This window comes from Aotus nancymaae, unplaced genomic scaffold (genome assembly GCF_030222135.1).
Source record: "Aotus nancymaae isolate 86718 unplaced genomic scaffold, 86718_ANA_hifiasm-v0.15.2.pri h1tg000062l, whole genome shotgun sequence".
NCBI lineage: Eukaryota > Metazoa > Chordata > Mammalia > Primates > Aotidae > Aotus > Aotus nancymaae.
The window spans coordinates 42,870,283-42,893,980 of NW_026988476.1; the positions used below are offsets into that span (position 1 = coordinate 42,870,283).

Here is a 23,698-nt window from a genome sequence, read left to right on the forward strand (position 1 = left end):
TCCAGCAACACATCAAAAAGCTTATCCACCACGATCAAGTTGGCTTCATCCCTGGGATGCAAACCTGGTTCAACATATGCAAATCAATAAACGTAATCCATCACATAAACAGAACCAATGACAAAAACCACATTATTATCTCAATAGATGCAGAAAAGGCCTTCGAAAACATTCAATACCCCTTCATGCTAAAAACTCTCAATAAACAAGGTACTGATGGGAGGTATCTCAAAATAATAAGAGCCATTTATGACAAACTCACAGCCAATATCATACTGAATGGGCAAAAACTAGAAGCATTCCCCTTTAAAACTGGCACAAGACAAGGATGCCCTCTCTCACCACTCCTGTTCAACATAGTATTGGAAGTTCTGGCCAGGGCATTCAGGTAAGAAAAAGAAATAAAGCGTATTTAAATAGGAAGAAAGGAAGTCAGATTGTCTCTGCAGATGACATGATTGTATACTTAGAAAACCCCATAATCTCAGCCCCAAATCTCCTTAAGCTGATAAGCAACTTCAGCTAAGTCTCAGCATACAAAATCAATGTGCAAAAATCACAAGCATTCCTATATACCAATAATAGAGAGCCAAATCATCAGTGAATTCCCATTCACAATTGCTAAAAAGAGAATAAAATACCTAGAAATACAACTTACAAGCGATGTGACAGACTTCTTCAAGAACTACAAAGCACTGCTCAATGAAATAAGAGAGGACACAAACGGAAAAACATTCCATGCTCATGGATAGGAAGAATCAGTATCGTGAAAATGGCCATACTGCCCAAAGTAAATTATAGATTCAATGCTATTCCCATTAAACTACCATTAAGTTTCTTCACAGAATTAGAAAAACTACTTTACATTACATATGGAACCAAAAAAGAGCCTGTATAACCAAGACAATCCTAAGGAAAAAGACTAAAGCTGGAGGCATCAACTACATCAACTATCTGACTTCAAACTATATTACAAGGCTTCAGTAATCAAAAGAACATGGTACTTGTACCAAAACAGATATATAGACCAATAAAACAGAACAGAGGCCTCAGAAATAACACGACACATTGACAACTATCTGATCTTTGACAAACATGGCAAAAACAAGTAATGGGGAAAAGATTCCCTATTTAATAAATGGTGTTGGGAAAACTGGCTAGCCATATGAAGAAAATTGAACCTGGACCCCTTCCTTATACCTTATACAAAAATTAACTCAAGATGGATTAAAGGCTTAAATGTAAGACCTAAAACCATAAAAATCCTGGAAAGAAACCTGGGCAATACCATTCAGGACACAGGTATGAGCAAAGACTTCATGACTAAAAGACCAAAAGCAATAGCAACAAGAGCCCAAATTGATAACTGGAACCTAACTAAACTAAAGAGCTTCTACACAGCAAAAGAAACTATCAACAGAGTGAACAGGCAACCTATAGAATGAGAGAACATTTTTTGCAATCTATCCATCTAACAGAGCACTAATACCCAGAATCTACAAAGAACTTAAACAAATTTACAAGATAAAAATAACTCCATCAAGAAGTAGGCAAAGAATATGAACAGACACTTTTCAAAAGAAGACATTTATGTGGCCAAAAAGCATATGAAAAAAAGCTCATCATCATTGGACATTTGAGAAATGCAAATCAAAACCACAATGAGATATCATCTCATGCCAGTTAGAATGGTGATTGTTAAAATGTCAGGAGACAACAGATGCTGGAGAGGATATGGAGAAATAGAAATGCTTTTACACTGTTGGTTGGAGTGTAAATTAGTTCAACCATTGTGGAAGACGGTGTGGCGATTCATCAAGGATCTAGAACTAGAAATACCATTTGACCCAGAAAGCCCATTACTGGGTATATACCCAATGGATTTTAATCATTCTACTATAAAAACACATGCACACGTATATTTATTGAAGCACTGTTCACAATAGCAAAGACTTGGAACCAACCCAAATGCCCATCAGTGATAGACCGGATAAAGAAAATGTGGCACATATATACCATGGAATACTATGCAGCCATAAAAAAGGATGAATTCATGTCCTTTGCAGGGACATGGATGCAACTGGAAACCATCCTTCTTACCAAACTAACACAAAGAATATACCACAGGTTTTCACTCATAAGTGGGAGTTGAACAGTGAGAACACATGGACACAGGGAGGGAAACATCACACACCGGACCTGTCATGCAGTGGGAGATAGGGGAGGGATAGCGTTAAGAGAAATACCTAATGTAGAAGATGGGTTGATGCCTGCAGCAAACTACCATGGCACGTGTATACCTGTGTAACAAACCTGCTTGTTCTGCACATGTATCATCTCAGAACTTAAAGTATAATAATAAATTTTTTTAAAAAATAATGAAATCTATATATATTATTGCCACTACATGAAAAGTAGCTCTGAAGCTCTTCAAGAGACTGAAATAAATCATCAGTTTACCTTCTGGGAATTAAACTAATAAAAAAAGACACTTGAATGAAATTTCCTCCTGAAAAACATTAAACAACTGAAATATGTAAGTCAAGAGACATTCTCTAGTTCTCATCTACTATTCTAGCATATAATTTCCACTAAATATGCAAGCTCTGTTATGAAGATTCAGCAAAAAAGACACATCAGGATGGGGATGCTTGACAGCTGGCTTGGCTCACTCACTGGGCTTTATTCACTGAAGCCTTGTGATACCTAAGACTGTCAGTGTGATTCAGTTTCCGGACTTATGTTCAGTTGTGAATGTTGAAGATTCATTGCATCTATATAACTGTCCTTATGACCTTGAAATGTCGTTGAATGATCTTTTCAAGTTAAGAATAGGAAAAATAGGTTTTTGAAAACCTAAAGACAATGGACTGAATGAGAAAAGAAAAAAAGCCATCTCCTTAATGACTGGCTTCAATATCTGAAGAAGGAAAGTATAAATAAAAGCAGGTGTTCTAAATGAAGTCTTAGAGAAATCCAAAATTTAGAAATTTTTCAATGCATTATCAGCCTTGACCAAGGTACTCTGATGGGCTGAAAGCACTGGCTACATTCAACTCTTAGAACTCAATGAATGAATATTCTCTGGGTTCTGAATCCATGCTCATCAAGAAACCCTGTGTTACAATTTCCCCTGTCCCCAGCTTTGCTGCAGTAAGAATGTACCAAGCAGTGCCAGAATTCCAATTAAAGAATTGTCATTCTAGTTTATATATTCATTTTTTAGGTATTTAGTGTGACTCAGTTCTCAAAAGTTTGACAAATCCTAGACTCATCTGTAAAATCTAAATCAGGCCTCTAAATCTAAAAAGCTAAAGATGACATGCTGGCACTCTGGCCCCAAACTCTGCTGCTTTGAGGCATGGCTTTAATGGCCCATTAGCCTTTCTTAAAGATGATACATTCTTTTGCCTAACTATATACATATACGTAAGATAAAATAAGGTCTTATTCAAAGTCCTTATTAATAGTATTTTACTAGTCTTAATAATACTATTAAAATAACAGAACAGGTTAACAATATGTAATTAAAAATCAGCAAAACCTTGATTTAGCAATCCCACTTCCAAAAACATATCCTTTAAATAATCTACATGAAAAAAGCTTTAGGTTCATAGATGTGTTATTCATAAAAATGAAACATAAAAAAATCAACCTATAAATCAAACCATAGAGAAATAATTTATACCAACAATGGTAAAAACATCATATACAGCATAATGCAGCCATTAAAAATAAAAGTTACATAGTAATACTATGAAAATCTGTTTACATGAAAAAATACATTTGATGTGTACACATAAATGGCATAGTTACAACAGTATGTTGAGGGGATAATTTGGAGATGAAAAGGCGAAAAGATGGAAAATAATCCCTTAAAGAAATCAGATTAAATTATCATATTTAGAAGTAAAAAACAATAAAGCTAGTCAAAATTTATGCTAAGCTGGTTGACTTGGTTTATGAGAATAAATACAAATAAATAAATGCAAATTCTATCATTGTGTATTCACTGAGGCTTAGAATCCTAGAGTTAGTGATCTCGAGTGATACTGAGTGTATCAAAAGAATTATCTATACTGTGATCTAGTTTTTCTGATACCATTTTATTTTCAATCAGTACTTTTAAGAAGTGAGATACTCTGAACTCAAAAACAAAAATAGATGCAAACTACAGAATATAAATATTTTCCTTCCCTATGGAAAACCACCTAGGATTTGAGGTTTAATATAAAATTAACTCAATTTTGATAAGCCAGTACGTATTTTGTCAAAAATTATGCCAAAATAAGTATAATAGTCACTCAAAAAGTTGTACTGATTCACCCAAGATTATTTGGTAGATGTACCTGTCTCTTAGTTCTCGTTTTTGTGCTGATACTTAAGCGCCATGTATTTATGAATGCATATAACTTCTTATTTGGTTCATAATGTTCTTTGTGAACAAGAGCTTGATTTGAACTTACCTTACGTGAAGACTCCACCTGCAGACCAGGGCAAGGTATTGGCCCAAGCTGGTAGGGGCTGGAGGATCTCTGTTCTATACTTTTGTGCTTAAGTGTCTCTGAGGCAACGGGAAGTACAGACTCAGACTTCACAAGCTGTGAATCATCACAACAATTAAGAATAATTTGTGCTCTTTCTCCTGTCTCATGCCTTTCCAATGTGCCTGGAAAACAAGAAGTAAAAATTTCAGCAAAATATTTACCCCAACAGAATAAAACAGAACAAAACACTCTTTAACAGACGAGTCACAATTCTTGTGCCTTAGTATCTTGCAACAAAATATAGCCTGGGAGCTTTTTCTGAATTATTCAAAACACTTGCTCATAAAGTCTGAACTTATGGATTTGGAAAGCTCATCTTCCTCTTTGTGCTTCTTCATCCACTGAAATCAACAGGAGATTCAATAGTCTTTAACAGTAAAATCTCTTATTATACGGTATGCAAGTGATCAATAACACACAACTATGGAATATTTTAGTGCTGTCCCCTAGTGTTCCAACTCACAAGCAACAGAGAACCCATGGTGTTTTGCTTGGGTTCCCAGGCTTGAAATTGGTAACATGTAATTTAAATGAATGGAGCAAGTAAGAACACGGATGTTTTGTGTATTGCCTTCCTCACTCAAGTGGCCCCACAGGCTTTTGTTGTTTTATTGTTGGTATTGTTGAGATTATATCCTTTGACTTTTATTTCTTATGTTATTAGAAGAGTTAAAAAAAATCCTTCGCCTCTGTTATTCTTCCAGTTTCGGAATTTAGGAGTGCTGTCAAGTTAAACTTAACATTTAAAAAAAAAGCATAAAATAGACCAAAAGTATCAGAAACCAATTCACAAATAGTTCAATGTTATTATAAAATACAGTGCCATACACTCAGCAAAATCTCAATAATATGAATTAATCATGTTCTCTGTCTCTTATGAGTTCATCTGCATTATTCATACTACATTAAATATATGTTATCTCCTACTGAATAAAGATACCAAGGAATAATAATTTGATAAACAATACCTAAATAAAGATTTCATTTCATATTCTTTTCTACCAATGAGAAAGAAGTAGATCTACTATTTATATTGTTAAGAAAATACCAACTTAATTACAATAAGAAAATAGAAATACTAATTATAGGCCACTATGTCTTCAGATAGGAAGATCGATAGATCTATGTTTGAAGATTATGACTATTCTATTCTTTCTCATTTGTCTCCCACTCTTCTATAGCCTTTTATTACAACTCAGCTACCATTAGTTGGCACTGTGGATTCTGAACCAGTAACAGATACTGTGCTCAAATAACAGGCAGAACTTCAGTCTCGAGTCCCTTAACAATGTTAAGTAAACATCCTTAACACATAAACTTATAAACATGTTGTTCTTCTAAGCTTTTCTCTTCCATCAAGATTGATATATTTGTCTGGGCATGGTGGCTCATGCCTGTAATCCCAGCACTTTCGGAGGCCAACGTGGGCAGACTGCCTGAGTCCAGGAGTCTGAAACCAGTCTGGGCAATGTGGTAAAACCCTGTCTCTACAAAAAATACAAAAATTAGCCAGGCATGATGGCGAGCATCTATAGTTCCAGCTGCTAGGCAGGACTGAGGCAGGAAGATCTCTTGAGCCCAGGAGGTGGAGGCTACAGTGAGCCAAGATCCCACCACTGTACTCCAGCCTGGGTGACAGAACGAGACCCTGTATCAAAAAAGAATAAACACAAAGTATGTCACTATGGTACACAACAGCTAAATATTCTGGAACTTTAATTTTTATAAATTAGGAAAAAAAGATTGATAAATCTTCTGAAGGATACACCTAAGGGAGAAAAAAAAGGATTTATAGATCAAGTGAAGCTGAAAGCAACGTCAAGAAAACTCTTCCTCTCAAGACTGACAATAAGAAAAATTTTGCAAACCAAAGATAAGAGTTATTACTGCTTCCTGAAAACTACTGCATTCCAGAACTTAGAACCATGTTACGTGATAAAATTCGCTGTCTTTCTAAGAAGTCTCTCTCTGAATATGGTATCATCCTAGACATTTTCTTCTCACGGTTTACTGTTGCTCCTCAAACTATGATGTGTTTTAAATATTTTGAGAAGTATTGAGAAAGAACTTACTATACTTTAATACATTTTATGTGTCTTATGCAAAATGTATACATTTTTTATGTCCAGTAAAATATGGACGTGTTTTATTGTATACCTAATGTCTTACCCAAACCCAACTATTTCTTGTATATTTTTAGTGATGAAAAAAATAGTTTATCTACAAACTTAGGTAGTTGTAATCCATTTTCATTCTTGCACAGATAATTAATCTACCTGAGCATCTACCATGTAACCATGTACCATCCACCATGCCAGATAATGACAATGTATAGTATATAAGAATGACTCAGTCTAGGTCCCCTAGAGCTTTGTTTGGTAGTTCAGAGGGAAGAAACATCTGAAAACTGGTAAGCAGCAATATTTAAAGCAACACCTAAGTTATTTCCACCCAAAACTAAAAATCTCCCATTCTAAAAATGTTAAATACTTGGTTTTGTATACAAGAGTTTCTATCATGATTAATTATAAAATACTTGAAAAAATAATAGTTTGTTTTGAAGAACTGATTAAGGCATACATATGACATAAGGAGTGGTTAGAGTTTATCAATTTCTGTAAAAGATATAGATAGATAAGTAAACCACACGTTCAAAACAGTAAGTTAATTATGTAATAAGTTCAGGACAGCAGCTTTTGAAAGACCTTGGTCAAAATTCTGACAGTGGATAGGTATTCCCACGTGTGTTAGTTAGCATTTTATGGCCTCTTAGATTCAAATTCGCCCTTCACTGCTTGCTTTGTGAAATTGAATATGGGCTTGATAAATAATTTTCCTTTTATCAGCTGGTGAAATGTTAACCTTTGTGAACAGAGGGTGCTGGAAAGATCTAGTAGAAGAAAGGGTTAAAGCCAGGTGTGATGGGTCATGCCATCTGTCATCTTAGCACTTAGGGTGGACCACTTGAGTCCAGGAGTTTGAGACCAGCCTGGGCAACATGGAGAAACCCTGTCTTTACAAAAAATACAAAAATTAGCCAGGCGTGGTGGCATGTGCCTGTAGTCACAGCTACTTGGGAGGTTGAGGTGGGAGGATCACTTGAGCCAGAAAGTTGAGGCTGCAGTGAGCTGTGATCCTACCACTGTACTGTAGCCTGGGTGACAAGGTAAGACCCTGTCTCAAAAAAAAAAAAAAGAAAGAAAGAAAGAAAGAAAGGAAAACACACAAGAAGAAGAAAAAGGAGAAAGAGAAGCAGCAGAAGAAGCAGGAGAAGAAATAGAAGAAGGAGAAGCAGAAGAAGCAGGAGAAGAAATAGAAGAAGGAGAAGCAGAAGAAAGAGAAGGAGAAGAAAAAGTTTTCTCTTCTTGGTTCTGCTGTATTTTTCTGGCAGTAGTGTGAGTGGCTTCCCCAGTACAGGTTCTGGTAGTATAATATGATGGCCAGGCGACCAGCACTTTGCATCCAAACACTTTCTTTGGCATATTCTTGGGGCAGTTTTGTAACAGCATCTCCAGCAAGTTATCTCCCTGTGGACAGCTTTCTCTGGCACCCTTGAGGGAATATTTCTGGAAAGTTCCAGCACTACACCATAGTAGCTTCTCTGCCATTCAATACATATAACCATAGCCTCTCCAGCAAGGTCAGAAGCTTAGCCCTGGGGATTGAGGGGAGGTCTTTCTTGGTTTCTTGGTCAAGCTATCTCAAGTTCTAGGGCTAGGAGTCATCTTTCACATCTGCTATTCCTATATTCTTGAGAGTTCTCTTCTTACTAGCTAATCTCTCATATTCAAATTCCTTGTAACAGTTAATTATTTATACTAAATTTTCTGTTTAAGTTACTGCATCATTTTTCTTTCCTGATTAGACTCAGATTAATACACTATAATAAATCACTTGGGATGCAGAATGTTTCTTTAAATATGTTTCCAAAGTTATGAAATTTACACCACTTCAGGGATATATTTAAACTATTAGAGAACATCTATTAGTATAAAAATAACCAAAAAGGGAGGCATGACCACAAGGAAGATTTCCAACAAGAGGTGCCTTTGCAACTCTCATATACCACCTTGGGCAAGATACAGAATAGCTACTGTTTCCAGATATTAAAGAAATATAAGAAACTGAAGGTTTACAAAATTGCTCAATTCGACTTCCAATTTCAGGAGAACTTTTGCTTTCCAAAGTAAACTCAGTGATAATTATAATTTTATTTCATGATATTACATCAAGAATAGGAGTTAATTCACATTTATTATTCATTTGAATCAATCTGAACATAACAAGGAAAGGTGTAGAGACATAGGTGAGTTAAGTATTACTGAAAGTTACACTACATCTTCTCCTTCAAAGTAGGTGTACAAAAATATTCCATAAAATATATTACAAGTAAAATCTTTATACTATAAAATGCTTTCCAGTAGTATTTTTCTATTTAATATGAATTTTTATATAACATCTTATCTTAAACTATATAATAGTACATTAGAGACCAGAGCTAATCATAAGACAGCTTAAAGCAATTAACATCTGGATAAGAAATGAAGGAGAGATCAGTTTCCAAGTGGCATGGTTTCCAAAACGTCAGTGCACAGAAATGTAAGAATCAGCCAAGGTAATCTACAGATCCCTAGACCCATATTAACAGGATTTTCACTTGTATATATACTGATTTCCCTGTCAATTCAACATACCCCACAGCATACTAATCAATTACTCTTAGAACCAGAGCTTTCTCTATGACCCCAAGGGCAACCCTGTCCATGTTCTATCTATCCGTTCAGGCAGACAAGGACACATCATCACAGCATGGTATTTAGGAGCAGACTCTGGCACCAGACTTCCCTGTAGTTAAATCCTTGTCCTACCTTTGATGGCTGTGTGGCCTTCGGCAAGTTACTTTACATCTCTCTGCCTCAGTTTCCTTATCTGTACAATGGGGATAATAATAATACCTACCTCATGGAGTTACTATAAGGATTAAATTGGGTAGATATAGAAGTGCTTAGAGGTCTCAGCACACAGTGAAGGCTGTGCTACATGACAGCCCTCTCTGTCACATGACGGAGGTCCTCACTCAGCAGCTTGTGAGCTGATTAACAAACTTCTCTGGCCCCCAGCCACTAGAGTCTGCCTCACACGTAGGCCTGAGGTCACTGAGCATATGGCCAGCTTGGGTCCCCATGGCTTCCTACCTGAGACTTGAACTCCTCAATCAGCCTTTCCTCGCAGGCTACTTTATAATCAAACTCAGGGTAGGATTATATATTTACCTTATTTTTTAATCCTCTTCAGTTCACCAGAATGGAGTCTGGCATAAATTAAAGGCTAGATAATATTCCTAATAGATTATACAACATCAACAACCTGCTAGTGATTTTTTTAAAATCACTGGGACTGCACTTGAGATCACATCTAAACTCCCTGTCCGAGAAGTCATACTCTCACCTCTGCTCTGCTTTCTCCCATGTCAGCCTCCCCTTATTCACAAATTAGCTTTTCTTTTTCTTTCATCAAAAACAAATTTTTTCCTACTGGCTCTAGCACATCCTTCAGGTATTAGCTTAACATCTCACCACCTCAGAGAAGCCTTTCTAAAATAGATTGCCCTACCTTGTACCGTTTTCTGTCTCAGCTTCTTCACTTTATAGCACTTATCACTTTTGTCACTGGTGTCCTTTATTTGCTTGCTTCCCCACCAGATACCGATCTCTTTTTAGTAAGTATGTGTTCCATGAGCTTGGTTCAAAACAGGTCTCTCTAAATATTCACTGAAGAAATAAATCATTTTACCCTTTCCATGAGGCAGTGAAAAGAGGTGGCTATAAAGCATCAGAGCATACTAAGGTCTCAGTGTGACAAGATTTAATGCCAGAAATGTGCACTACAAACTTAAGACCCCAGAGCCCAGGAGAGGCCGACACTGCAAAAAGTGCCATTCACAAGCCTGAGGCCTGCCTCAGCTTTCAGCTATGTTGCCGGGTCACTCCTGATAGCACAAGAACTTGTAACTGGGAGACAGCAAGTCAGTTTCTGAGTGTGATGTGTCGTCTTGACCTGTGGACTAACCATTTTTGCTTTGTGGACTACAGAGCAGAAGATGCTAGTCTAGAGGGGGAAAAATAAGACAATGCACAGAGAGAGGCAGAAATGGAGAAGGAAGAAAGGGGAAGGGAAAAGAGAAAAGAGATGTGGGCAGGGGAGAGAAGGAGAGAGAGAGAGAAAGAGAGAGCACTTAAAAATTTCTATTTTTTTCTAGTTCCTTCCTAAGGAATAGTCCCCCAAAAGTGTCTGAAATACACCTGAATCCTTATAATAAACACCACTTTCTGATAAAATTGACTTTACTTCTACTGCTTGCCACCTAGTAAGGGCCCTAATAAGAATGGCGCAGAGACGTCTCTATTATGGTAAAGACCAAGTTTAAGGATGCCCAAATGGACAGCATGTAGAATTCCAGGAAGACATCACAGCAGAGACACAAAGGCTTCAGCATTATCAGCAGGTAGGTGAGGATGAAATGCCATCTCCAAGTGAATTTGGAGTGAGCTGTTTCTGGAGACAAGCATAAAACCCCTTAAGCAGTTTCTGCAGAGGAAAGAAGATTCCAAAACTGTTGTAAATCAGTATGTTGCTAAAATACAGCCTTATTGTAAACCCATTAGGATTGTCAATATTTATAGGCATCTACAGTTTTTGTTTTGTTTTTAAATAGAGCAACTAATCACTTTGTGATATACTCGTTATGAGATCTGATCTTGCAATATTAGGCTGTCTTAAAGCCTGACATGTAGAGTGAAGGATGTGGCCTTCCATTGCAGTAGAAGAGCAAGGCAGAGTAAAGAGCACACTTACATACATCTGCCCCACTGACAGAAAAGACCTAAACATCTACCTAAAGAAGGGGAAGAAGGAGCAGTCACATTCTACACTTCAGTTCCCTTCCAAACAGCCAGAAGTTGTTTCTTGGATTTTATTTTCCTTGTAATTTGTGCATATTTTTAATATTTGCTGTCTTTTAAATATTTTTTTTTCGGTGGGGCGTGGTGGCTCACTCCTGTAATCTCAGCACTTTGGGAGACTGAGACCGAGGTGGGCTAATCTCTTGGGCTCAGGAGTTCAAGACCAGCTTGGGCAATATGGTGAAACCTCATCTCTACAAAAAATACAAAAAATAACTGGGTGTGGCCGTGTGCACCTGTAGTCCCTACTACTCAGAAGGCTGAGGTGGGAGGATGGCTTGAGCCTGGGATGTTAAGACTGCAGTGAGACATGACCATGCCACTGGACTCAGCCTGGGTGACAGAATGAGATTTTGACAAAGGAAAAAAAAAGAAAAGAAAAAGAAAAATTTTTTTCAGCTTCCACTGATATTTACTTTCCAAAATCAACAAAAGTATTCTAGCCTACTATCAATGTGTGAATAGCTTTAAATTACATACTTCCTCCTACAAATTAACTAAATCCAGTAAGTGTATGAAAAAAAAGAATAGCTATTATCCTCAAAGGGAGAGAAATAATTTAAAAAGAAACCGTAGTCCTTTGATGAATCCATCTGCAAACAATCAAGAGAAAATTAAGGCTAAACAACAACACCCAGATGGATTAACACTTTATCATGTTGTACGGAAACATTTTCTTTATGTTAAAATTATACGTAAATACATATGAGACTAATTGACTTATTGTAACTCATGGTGTCTTTCCAAAGAACATTGTAGAAAGAACATTTCTATAGAAATATAAAATTCTCCCAGACCATCCAAAGCACACACAATGTAAACCAACAAATCTCAAGTTCGTTTCACAAAAGAAGGGAAACATTTTAAATTAAATATTCTGCTTATTATTGGATTGTGGAAAAAGCATATATATTGTATTGTGAAAAAAGCATACATATTCATCACTAATCACATAAGAATTATTTAGCAAATAATTGTATTTAAATGAACAAAGCTTAATAGTAAAAACATGTGAGTGGATATATTATAAAATCAGGTCTTTTCCATATTAGGTAGGCGTTTCCTAACTGAATCCATTATGATATTGAGCAAGTGATTAAAAGCACAATTATATTTCAAAGTGTGATTTTGAAACACTCTCTCTGGAATAGAAGAACTTTTAAAAAATGATCTCACTACCAAATTTGATAATCAAATTCATAAAGCTTAGGTTGTAACAAAACGGCTGACTGACCATTACAATTAAATTCCACAAATCAAGGAATTTGACCATTGGGTCTGTTGTACTATTTATCATTTATCTTCAGTTACTCATGAAGTTCATAGCCTTGCTCAGAAACCTGTATGGAGATCGATGCCCCCTTCCTAACAAAACCATTTCAAAGTTACTGCATCTTACTCCAGGAAATGTATAACTGATGGGGGTTCTGACCACAGACAGGGGCCTTGGAGGTATCAAATTTAGCTAACTAGAAAATAATGGAAAGGTGGGGAAAGGGAACAAGTCTAAAAATATTAAATTAGTCATAATTGCACTTGCCTTCATTCCTAAATATAGTTGATATAATAAATTCAGCCATAAAATAGAATGTCAAAGACTCAGCTCATTTTGTACTATATAGAGGCCCTAATAGGATAAGAAAATTAGATTGGCTGCACATAAACCTTCTATACCTTAAGGGTATATAGGATACATTTTTAAAAAGTCTCTAATCACCACCATCTTAACCCCAGCTCTGCCACAGCCTCCAGAACATTCACAGCAATGCTGGGATTTATCAGCTGGGCCACATTCAACCCTCACATCTAATTCTGACCACTGACCTCCAGAAAAACGGAATAAAGAGGAGTGGTGGGGGACAATGGAAAGAAAAAATGGATTGAAACACATGGAGGTTTAAAGTTGCTGAGATGCATAAAGATAGCAAAGAATGCATTAATTTTCAACACATTTGAAACTAGGGTTTTCTTGATAAGGTATCTACTTATTAAAAATTCCCTGGTTGGATCACGAGGTCAGGAGATCAAGACCATCCTTGTCAACATGGTGAAAGTCCGTCTCTACTAAAATACAAAAAGCCAGGTGTGATGGCACACGCCTGTAGTCCCAGCTATTCTACTCGGGAGGCTGAGGCAGGAGAATTGCTTGAACCTGGGAGGCAGAGGTTGCAGTGAGCCAAGATTGCACTACTGCACTCCAGTCTGGCAACAGAGCGAGACTCCATCTCAAAAAAAACAAAAATCGACTATGACTAAATTTTAATTTTTAACCTCACTCTAAGACTAAATACAACTTACAACCAATTTAAGCGGTAGATATTCACAGCCAAGTGTTTCTTAAGTATAATGTGAATAATATAATTAATTGTACAATTACCTATTATATATAAAACTAAAAAATTATACTTTTTCTAAGTATTTTGAAATTTCATTCACATTGCATTGTTTAAATTTATTATACCAGATATATTATTTTTTAGTTTTAAAATATTTCAAAAGTAGATTTTTTCCTTCATGCTCTTAATTGTAGGGTAAGTTACTTATTGGATATAATATGCTTGAAGAGATTTGAGTCTGTCACTTACACACTTCTGATGTCAATTAATTTAATCAGCTCAATATCTTGCTGAGTTGATCTGGAATTTTTTCCTGAAAAGAGGAAGACTATTGGGAAAGGATAAAATCACGTATAGTCTCCTGAATAAAGTGCTTGGTGAGGGGTGAAGTCCTATGAGAGTTGTTTTGGTTATTTTTTTTTGGAGAGGAAGGTTATAGTAGAGATGGGAGTACAAAAACATTATCACAGGAATCAGTTTTCCCTTGGAACATGGCAGTGGTTTGCCTTAGACAAATAATGGGTGACTAACCCTCCAGCAGGCATGTCAGGATTTGTTTTGGAAGCACTGAGGCTCAGAGTACCATCGCCATAGTCCTGGCTCCCCCGTTCTACTTGTAAAATTCAATACCATATGACCACACCCAGTGACCTCAGAAGGCCCTCTTACCTCCTCTTCACACTTCCTTTCTATAGACTCACTCACCAGTGAGGACTTTCAGAAAGGGAGGACTGTCCTATCTGACCACCAATGTAATGGGAAGACTTCTACTAATAATCCCCAATGACAGTCATCCTTATACGATTCCTTTCCCTTTGAATATGATGCGATAGCCCTCCAGTGATTATTAAAGGGCAAAAGGAGCTTTGTACATATAATTAAGGTTTCTACTCAGTTGTCCTTATAATAAGGAGACTAAATCAAATAGGCCGGTCCTCATTAGATGAGCACTTTGAATGTGGAAAGTGCTCTCTAGATGCTCAAACAAGAGGAAGTCAAGGAGATGTAAAGCATTGGAAGCATTTGATGCTCCATTGCTATCTTGGAAGTGGGAGGAGGCCAAGAATAAAGATCAGGGAGTGGCCTTTAGGAGCTGATAGCAACACCTGACCACAGCCAGCAAGGACCTCAGACCTACAAGTGAAAAGAACTAAATTCTGCCAAGGACCTGAATTAGTCTGAAAGTGAATTCTTCCCCAGAGCCTCTAGATGAGAGCCCAGTTGGCTAACATATTTATTTTGCCTCATGATATCCTAAGTAGAGAACCTGATTCAGTTGCCTGGACTTCTAATTTACAGAACTGTGAGACAATAAATAGGTGTTGTTTTAAGCTGCTAAGTTTGTGTTAATTTGTTATGCACAAGAGGAAATTAATATAACCAGGAATTGTGGCAATACTTTTACTCAGAACAACAGATTGAGAGCTCAAATATTTTAGTCAGCCTTTACCAATATATATGTGAAATTCTTGCTTCTTATACATAATATATAACTAAATGCATAAAGAAAGGCTAAGTGTGATGGCTAGTTAGACATTTCATACCTTTATTATAACTTCTCCTTTCTTACACCCTAAGTATTATAAGCCATTCAGATATTCACAAATAGCTGGTGATTCCACAATCATATAACACATCAAAACATTCCTTTTAAAGGACTCTATTTCCAAAGGAAGCTGATATGGTTTGGCTATGTCTTCACCCAAATCTTGAATTTTAGCTCTCATAATTCCCATGTGTCCTGGGAGGGACCCAGTGGGACATAATTGAATCATGGGGTCTGGTCTTTCCTGTGCTCTTCTCATGATGGTGAATAAGTCTAGTGGTTCTGTAAAGGCGAGTTTCCCTGCACATGCTCTCTTTTGCCTGCTGCCTTGGAAGACATGACTTTGCTCCTCATTTGCCTTCTGTCATGATTGTGAGGCCTCCCCACCATGTAGAACTGTGAGTCAATTAAACCTCTTTTCTTTATTAATTACCCAGTCTCAGCTATGTTTTTATTAACAGTGTGAGAACAGACTAATACAGAAGCATATGTAAGAGATAAAATATTGTTTTCTCACCCTTCTCTTCTTTAATTGTTGTCATCATCATCAGCAAAATTGCCACTAATTGAGTATTTTTAAGTGTCATTTAATTCTTAATCCAGTTAAGTGCAAAGAAATGGAGGTTCAGGAAGAATAACCAACAGGGTATTAGTGTCTCCTGTGATTGGGAGGGTGATTAGGGAAGATATTTTAACTAAAAAGACAGGAAAGGCCATAATGCTATGTGGTAGAGTTACATTTCCACCAGAGACCATGGGGACTGGCAGGTTTAGGGATAGATTTTAAGTAGGGAATGGCTGGTTGGCAATACAGAGAAGAGAATTGAAGAAGACCTTCACTGGCAAGACAATCAGGAAATTTTTCAATAGTTCATATAAAAAACCAGGAAGATCCCAGTCCATCTGCTGTTAAAACATATTATTTTTTAATGTTTTTACCATCTCTGAAAAGTATAATTCTATGTTTCACTGGAGGCTTACAAAATAAATGTAGCAATAGTTTATCTTTCAAATAATCCAACTTCATTACTAGACATTATTGATAATATTGGGTTTAAGAAGCGGGTACTGATTAGGACTTCTGTGGAATGGCTACACAGTTTCCCTATATAGCCAGTGGTCTTTGGTTGGCTCTTAATTCTACAGAACCATTTCCTTTTTCTTCTTCTTTGCTCAGAGCATTCTACCCCATCCCTTCTCACTATCATCCTTATTTCTGTAGTTTATAATCTCTGCTGCCACTTCCTCTAGGTGTTTTGAATACAGGTGCACATACTTTATCTCTACTATAGAGGTAGACTTACAGAACAGAGGTTTTCTGGCATCAGCCTTTGTCCTACCCAATTCTGAATTAAAGAACAACTTGCTCTTCTGGCCAGGCGTGGTGGCTCAGCCTGTAATCCCAGCACTTTGGGAGGTCAAGGTGGGAGGATCACGAGGTCAGGAGTTCGAGATGGCCAACATAGTGAAACCCCATCTCTACTAAAAATACAAAAAAAAAAGAACAACTTGCTCTTCCTCCCTCTTGTGGCCCCGTCTGGTAAAGACCCCAGTATGTGTGGCTGCTTATCCTATGCCACAAGGTTCTGGTCTCCACCTCTCCGAATGTATAGATCATGGTCAAAAGCACCTGTGTTGACTTTTGGGTATATGCCCCAAATAACTGAAAACAGGGATGTAAATAGATATTTGTACACCCATGTTCATAGCAGCGTTATTAACAATAGCCAAAAGGTGGAAGCCACCCCAGTGTCCATCAGATAATGAATAGATGAATAAAATGTTGTATATGCCTGAAAATGGAACATCATTCAACCTCAAAAAAGGAGGAAATTCTGACACATGCTACAAAATGTATGAACCTTGAAGACATCATGCTAAGTGAAATAAACCTGTCACAAAAGAACAAATATTGCATGATTCCAATTATATGATACACCCAACCCAGAGTAGGTAGATTCATAGAAACAGAAAGTAGAATAGCAGTTTCCAGGGGATTGTGGAAAGGACAAATGGGGCATTACTTTTCAGTGGGTATGGAGTTTCATTTAGAGAAGTTGAAAAAGATCTGGAGATGGATGGTAGTGACGGTTGCACAACACAATGTGAGTGTACTTAATGCCACTGAACTGTACCCTTGAAAAAGCTTAAAATGGTAAATAAATTCTATGTTACATAAAGATCCCTCATCTTTGTTTATATTTTACCACAGTCATAATAATAAAAATGCATCTGTGTTAATAAGATAGCCCAAAGAAAATTATAAAATTACAACTCTGAGAATAAACCCAAAGAATAATATACAGAAAGCCTGTAGAAGTGGGGCAGTCTGAGAAAGAGGGGCCACTGGCCATTAGGAGAAGGTAGTGTTATGTGAGGCTGAAGATGGAGAGAGAGAAGAAGGACATTGTTGGCAGAGTGATTGCAGACAAGTCAAGTACCTGTGACTCAGAGCATGACAACTCAGCTTGGCCGTGAGGTACAGGAAAAAGAGTTCCAATGGAAAAAGTGTAGCAGAAGCCAGATTAAACTGTGTTAAATGAATGGGAGGCAAAGATACAGAGCATAGGTGGTATTTTGTAGGAAACCACCGATTACTTTGGGAATAATCTCAGAAAAATAATAGAAGCCCACAATTCCTTATGCAAAACATTTAAGACCATAGGAATTTAGAATTTGTGAACTTTCAGATTTTCGAGAGATAAAATAATGCACATGTGCATACTACATAATAACTGGAGCAGGGTCTAACAGAGGAGACAGTCATCAAACATGTTATATATCTGCAGAAAAAAAGAAAAGAAAGAATACATAGTGAAATGAATAACCTTAAGCAATTTAAGGTTTGGTTTTGTTGCTTTACTATAAACTATTAAAAACATTTATTTTCAGAGATTTTTGGATTTATAAATTTTGGCTAGGAGAATGTGGGCCTACACTCCACATAACTGGTAGCAAGGTGGCCAGAGGTAACCAGAAATATTCTCTGAGATAAGATGGGTTAATAGAATGCCCAGTGTCCTACAATATAGGATATTAGTTCATGCATTTAGCTTCCATTTATATCTATATGAGTGTGCTTAGTCATGCAATTCCAACCCCAAGTTTGGCTGATTGTTTTGTCTATGCCATCTACAATTAGATCATAATGTACTAACAATTCTGTTAAATTCAGTGTTTAAAAGAAGCACAAGTTTCTTTATACAATCATTGATGGGAGATAACTTTCCTAACAGACCAAGCTTAAGAAAACTCTCATGGTTGTAAGAAATGGAGAGACGTTCTTTTTCTAAATGATAAACATTTAATAAAGAACATTTAACTGTAATTTTCAAACGACTTACGGTTGATACTTCTGGAAGTAAGAAAAATGTGGGACCAAAGAAAGTTAACCTGCAGTGCAAATCATGGGTTAAACTGTTTTTTATCAAATCTTCTTATTTTAGTTATCTTCCTAGAATCCCAACCCCATAAATTTTCTGAAGTTTTTATTAGCAGAAAGTACAATTCATTTACTAAATTTATGAAAACACCCTGCTATCTGCTCAACTGATGAACTGTAAGATGACATCTTGTGCCCTTCAGTGGAGTGTTGGGTACTAAGATGCTCCAAGTGGCTGAAGCAGGTCCTTTGTCTTCTCAGCACATGGGCCTAACAGGAATGGAACATGTTTCCCTCAAATGTGAAAAAGGACTGGGGAAAGTGGTGGGCCAATCTATGCCTGGGATGTATTGACAAGGCTGAGGGTGGCAGCCAACATTATTTGCAGCACAGAAGATACGTTCCCTTCAGTCAAATTCTCTGCTTACCACTCCCAAGCCAAGGACTTGACCTTTGAATATGTTTTCATCTAGTTCATCCCTAGAAACACAAAAGACCCTTCCCATCAAATCCTAACACGTAAGTTAATGGTAGGAGTTGGGTATTATTGATACAGTCAGTTGAATCAAGTGCATCCAGTATCCTTTATCTCTCAGCCAAATCAGAGAACCTACTTTCCCAGAAAATAACAATCATTACAGTCCACTGAGTCTTGCGTTTCCAATTGTTTCTGTGGCAGCTGGCTACTGGGAAGTTGCTAGGGAACTGAAAGAAGGCAGCGTGGGGAGGGCAGATGGCTCCTTTGGGTTTATTTCCACTAAACGTTGCAGCTGTGAAACCCACTAACGTTCCCAGTGTCATATAAAATGCTTGCAGAAAGGGCCTAGTTAAGGAGGAGCCAAAGAGCAGCCATCCTGATGTGTTTCTTTTTCTACTGCTGTAGGCGAAGCCCCCATAAACACTAAATGTAGATACCAGATACATAACAAACTACTCAGCCAGAACTGAATCCAAAAGTGTAATCAGACCACAGGAATCGCTAAAACTGATTACAGCCAGTATTTTCTTTACTAAAGGAAAACCCAGGAAGATAGCAACTGCCAAAGGAAACAATAAAGGCAGCAAAGGGTGGGACTTAATTGGTGAAAGTAATTTTAAGAGCAGACAATATTTATTTTTATCATTAGAATGAGACTGTATTGATTTTCCTATTTGTTTCTGAGCAAACAAAATGTTCTGAAGACATCCTGCAAATACCACAATAATATGCCTAATGTATATTAAGATGCCAGGAGAACCAAAAAAAGGTGGAGTCGAATAATATCTCAATTAAAATGCACACACACACACACACACACACACAAATACATGTGTGTCACTTGAAAAAAAAGAATCATGATGCAGAATTTTTTAAATGTCATGGATACTTAAAAACAATGTAGAAATATGTTTATATAAAGTATAATTCTGTAATAAAATATAGATGATTCTTCCAATGTTTATAACTAGTAAAGATTGACAAAAACTCCAAATTTGGGGAAGAAATTACAGGCGCTTATTTTGTTGACAGCCTTTCAATGGGATACCTGAATTTTACAAAGCACATCAGAAACTACCCCAGGCAGATCATTTTACTACTTCATCCTTGGAATTTCCTTACTTTGAAAAGTTTGTAGAATTATAAGAGCAAATTAACAATTACATAACTTCACCAACGTAGAGATCCATATTCACCAAATGGAACTAAAGACGCTGACTGTGGCGGGACTGCGGGGTGGGGGCGTGCACTCACATGTCTGTTTACATGGACGTGCATGTAAAGATGTCTGCTGGGTCTTGTCTCTACATGGAAATGAAAAGTAAATATACAATGGAACTTGTACGCCTCTCTTTAGTGATGCAGTATTAATTGTTCAATTTAATTTGGTTCGAAGCGAGGTCAAACTCTTTCTTATTACTGTATTTTTGCTCTGACTTTTTAAAAAAGTATACGGAAGGCAAATAAAGGCAGCCTGAAAAGTGAAATAGCAGTATACTTCCCAACTGTACTGCTACCATTGAGTGATTCAAAATCTCTTAGACTAACAGGAGTTCTTAACCTTTTTTTATGCCGTGAACACCTTCAGCAATCTGGGGATGTCAATGAACCCTTTTTTTCCAATAATGATTTAACATTTGAAAATAAAATAGATATGATTCTATAGGGTATCAATTATAATTTTAAAAAATCAGCAAAACATTAAAATCACAATATAAAAATAAATGTATCTCTTTATGTATGTTAATATGTAAAAGAAAGAAAACATTGAAAGTATAATAGACCAACCTTAAACAATTATTTTCTGCAAATGATGAGATTCTACTGCTTTTAAGAAATGTCTTTATACTTACTGTACTTTTTTTTTAAATTGAGGTAACATTGACATAATATGCAGTAACTATACAATTCAGTGGCATTTAGTGCATTGACAATGTTGTGTAACCACCAACTGTCTCTAGTTTCAAAACATTTTCACCTTCCTGAAAGAATACCCCATACCCACTAAGTAATCACTCCCCATATTCCTCACCCTCCCACAACTGCATCTCCTGACAACCACCAATCTGCTTTCTGTTTCTATGCATCTGCCTTTTTTGGATATTTCATATAAAAAAGAATCATACAACATGTGCATTTTTGTGTATGTCTGACTTTCACTTAGCATGTTTTCAAGGTTCATCCAAGTTGTAGCACGGGTCAGTACTTCATTCGTTTTGAAGGTGACTAACACTTCATTGTCTGTGTATATTATGATTTGTTAGACTAACAGGAGATTAGTCTATGGAGATTCCTCCACTGATGGATATTTGGGTTGTTTCTATACTTTGGTCATTATGAATAATTCTACTGTAAACATTTATGTACCAGTGTCTGTGTGGGTATGTTTTTATTTCCGTTAGATATATACTTAGGAGTGGAATTGCTGGGTCATTTGGTAATTCTGTTTTTAACTTTTTGAGGAAATGTCATACGGTTTTCTACAGTGGTGGCACCATTTTATGTTCCCACCAGCAATGTACAAGGGTTCCTATTTTCCCCATTTTTGCTACCTTTTTAATTGTAAGTATTACCTTTTTGCTACCTCTTTGTTTTCTACCTTTTTAATTGTAAGTATTCTAGTAAATATGAAGTGGTATTTAATTGTGATTTTGATTTGCATTTCCCTGAAGAATGATGATGTTGATAACCTTTATTGGGTCTCACTCTGTCACCCAGGCTGGAGCACAGTGGCACAATTACAGCTCACTGTAGCCTCAACATCCCCAGCTCAAGTGATCCTCCCACCTTGGCCAACAGAATAGCTGGGAATACTGCCATGTACCACTGTACCTGGGTGATGTTTTTATTTTTTGTAGAGGCGGGATCTCATTATTATACTCAATCTTGTCTCAAACTCCTGGACTGAAGTGATCCTCCCACCTCAGCCTCCCAAAGTGCTGAAATTATAGGCATGAGCTACCATGCCCAGCCCTATGTCCTTTGTAGAATTGAGTGATTTGTCTTTTGTTGCTGTGCCATAAGAGTTCCTTATATATTCTGAATATTAGAACATTAACAGATTTATAATTTGCAAATTACTTTTCCCATTCTATAGACTGTCTTTTCACATTCTTGATAATGACCTTTGATACACAAAAGTTTTTAACTTGTGTAAGCGTCAATTCATCTATTTTTTTATTTTGCTGCTCAGGTTTCTTTTTTATTACAGCAAACATTTACAGAGAGAGAGAGAGAGACAGAGACAGAGACTGATATCTAACAAAAATAAAAGCCAGTATTCCACATACAGTAACTTCAAACATCTTTTCTGCAAACATTGTGTGTTAAGTGTCTTCATCTTTACCATGAAGAAACTAGGGCTCTGATCAATTTAGGGATTTGCCAAAGACTGCACATGTTAACAGTGATAAAATCTTCTGTCTTTGAACACTGGGCAATAGTATTAGTTTGACATATGAAAGGTGAATAATCATGTGGCATTATTTGTGCTCATGGAAGTTAAATATTTTTCATTCAATAAATATTTGAGTTTTTCCTATGCATCAGGTGCCATTTAAGCTCCTAGAAATAAAACAGTGAACAAGACAGGCATAATTCTTGCCCTCAAGATGTTTTTAGTTTAGTGAGAAAGACAGATGTTAACCCCAAAAGTGTAAGTATGAGAGGGAAAGTGCATTGTGCTATGGGAACAAGTCATAAAACGCTCCCCACAGGACCACTCATCAGTACATTTGGGGACTTGAGTATATTCCATATACCACTTTCTTATATGTTGCTTTATATTTTTTCAAATTGTTTCAAAGGTACGAGTTTTCCCTGATTATATTGAAAGCTCTTTAAGAAGGGAAACCAAAAGCAAGAATTCTAGTGTCCTTCACAGTGGTATGTATTTCATCAGAACAGGAAATAATTGTTGAGCACAACTAGAATGGAGAGAGGGAGTTAAGGAGTCAGGAATAATGAAAGCTTAGTACAAACTAGTACAGTACTTCATGAAGGATTTAAAATAAACAATAGTGGGCCCAGCACGGTGGCTCATGCCTGTAATCCCAGCACTTTGGTAGGCTGAGGTGGGTGGATCATGAGGTCAGGAGATTGAGACCATGCTGGCAAACATGGTGAAACCTTGTCTCTACGAAAACACAAAAACTAGCTGTGTGTGGTGGTGCACGCCTGTAGTCCGAGCTACTCAGGAGGCCGAGGCAGGGGAATCGCTTGGTCCTGGGAGATGGAGGTTGCAGCGAGCTGAGATTGCACCACTGCACTCCAGCCTGGCGACTGAGCAAGACTCCTTCTCAAAAATAAAAATAAATAAATAAACAGTTAATATTTATTCAGCACTAGCTGCAATTCAGAGATGGTGTTTTGAGGAGTTCAAACTTGATTTATGTAATATACAACAAAAAGAATGAAACAAGAATTCAAACCCAGGCAATCTGACTCC

At 36.9% G+C, this 23,698-nt stretch overlaps 1 protein-coding gene across 4 annotated transcripts in view; it reads right to left on the reverse strand.

The window, feature by feature from the left end:
- WDR72 (WD repeat domain 72) overlaps positions 1-23,698 on the reverse strand; it is a 187,462-nt gene that overhangs the window by 122,399 nt on the left and 41,365 nt on the right. For all 4 annotated transcript variants that reach the window (XM_064365697.1, XM_064365698.1, XM_064365694.1 and 1 more), the window contains exon 14: positions 4,467-4,669. In XM_064365697.1, coding sequence (XP_064221767.1) covers positions 4,467-4,669 — 203 coding nt within the window. The remainder of the gene's footprint in view (positions 1-4,466; positions 4,670-23,698) is intronic.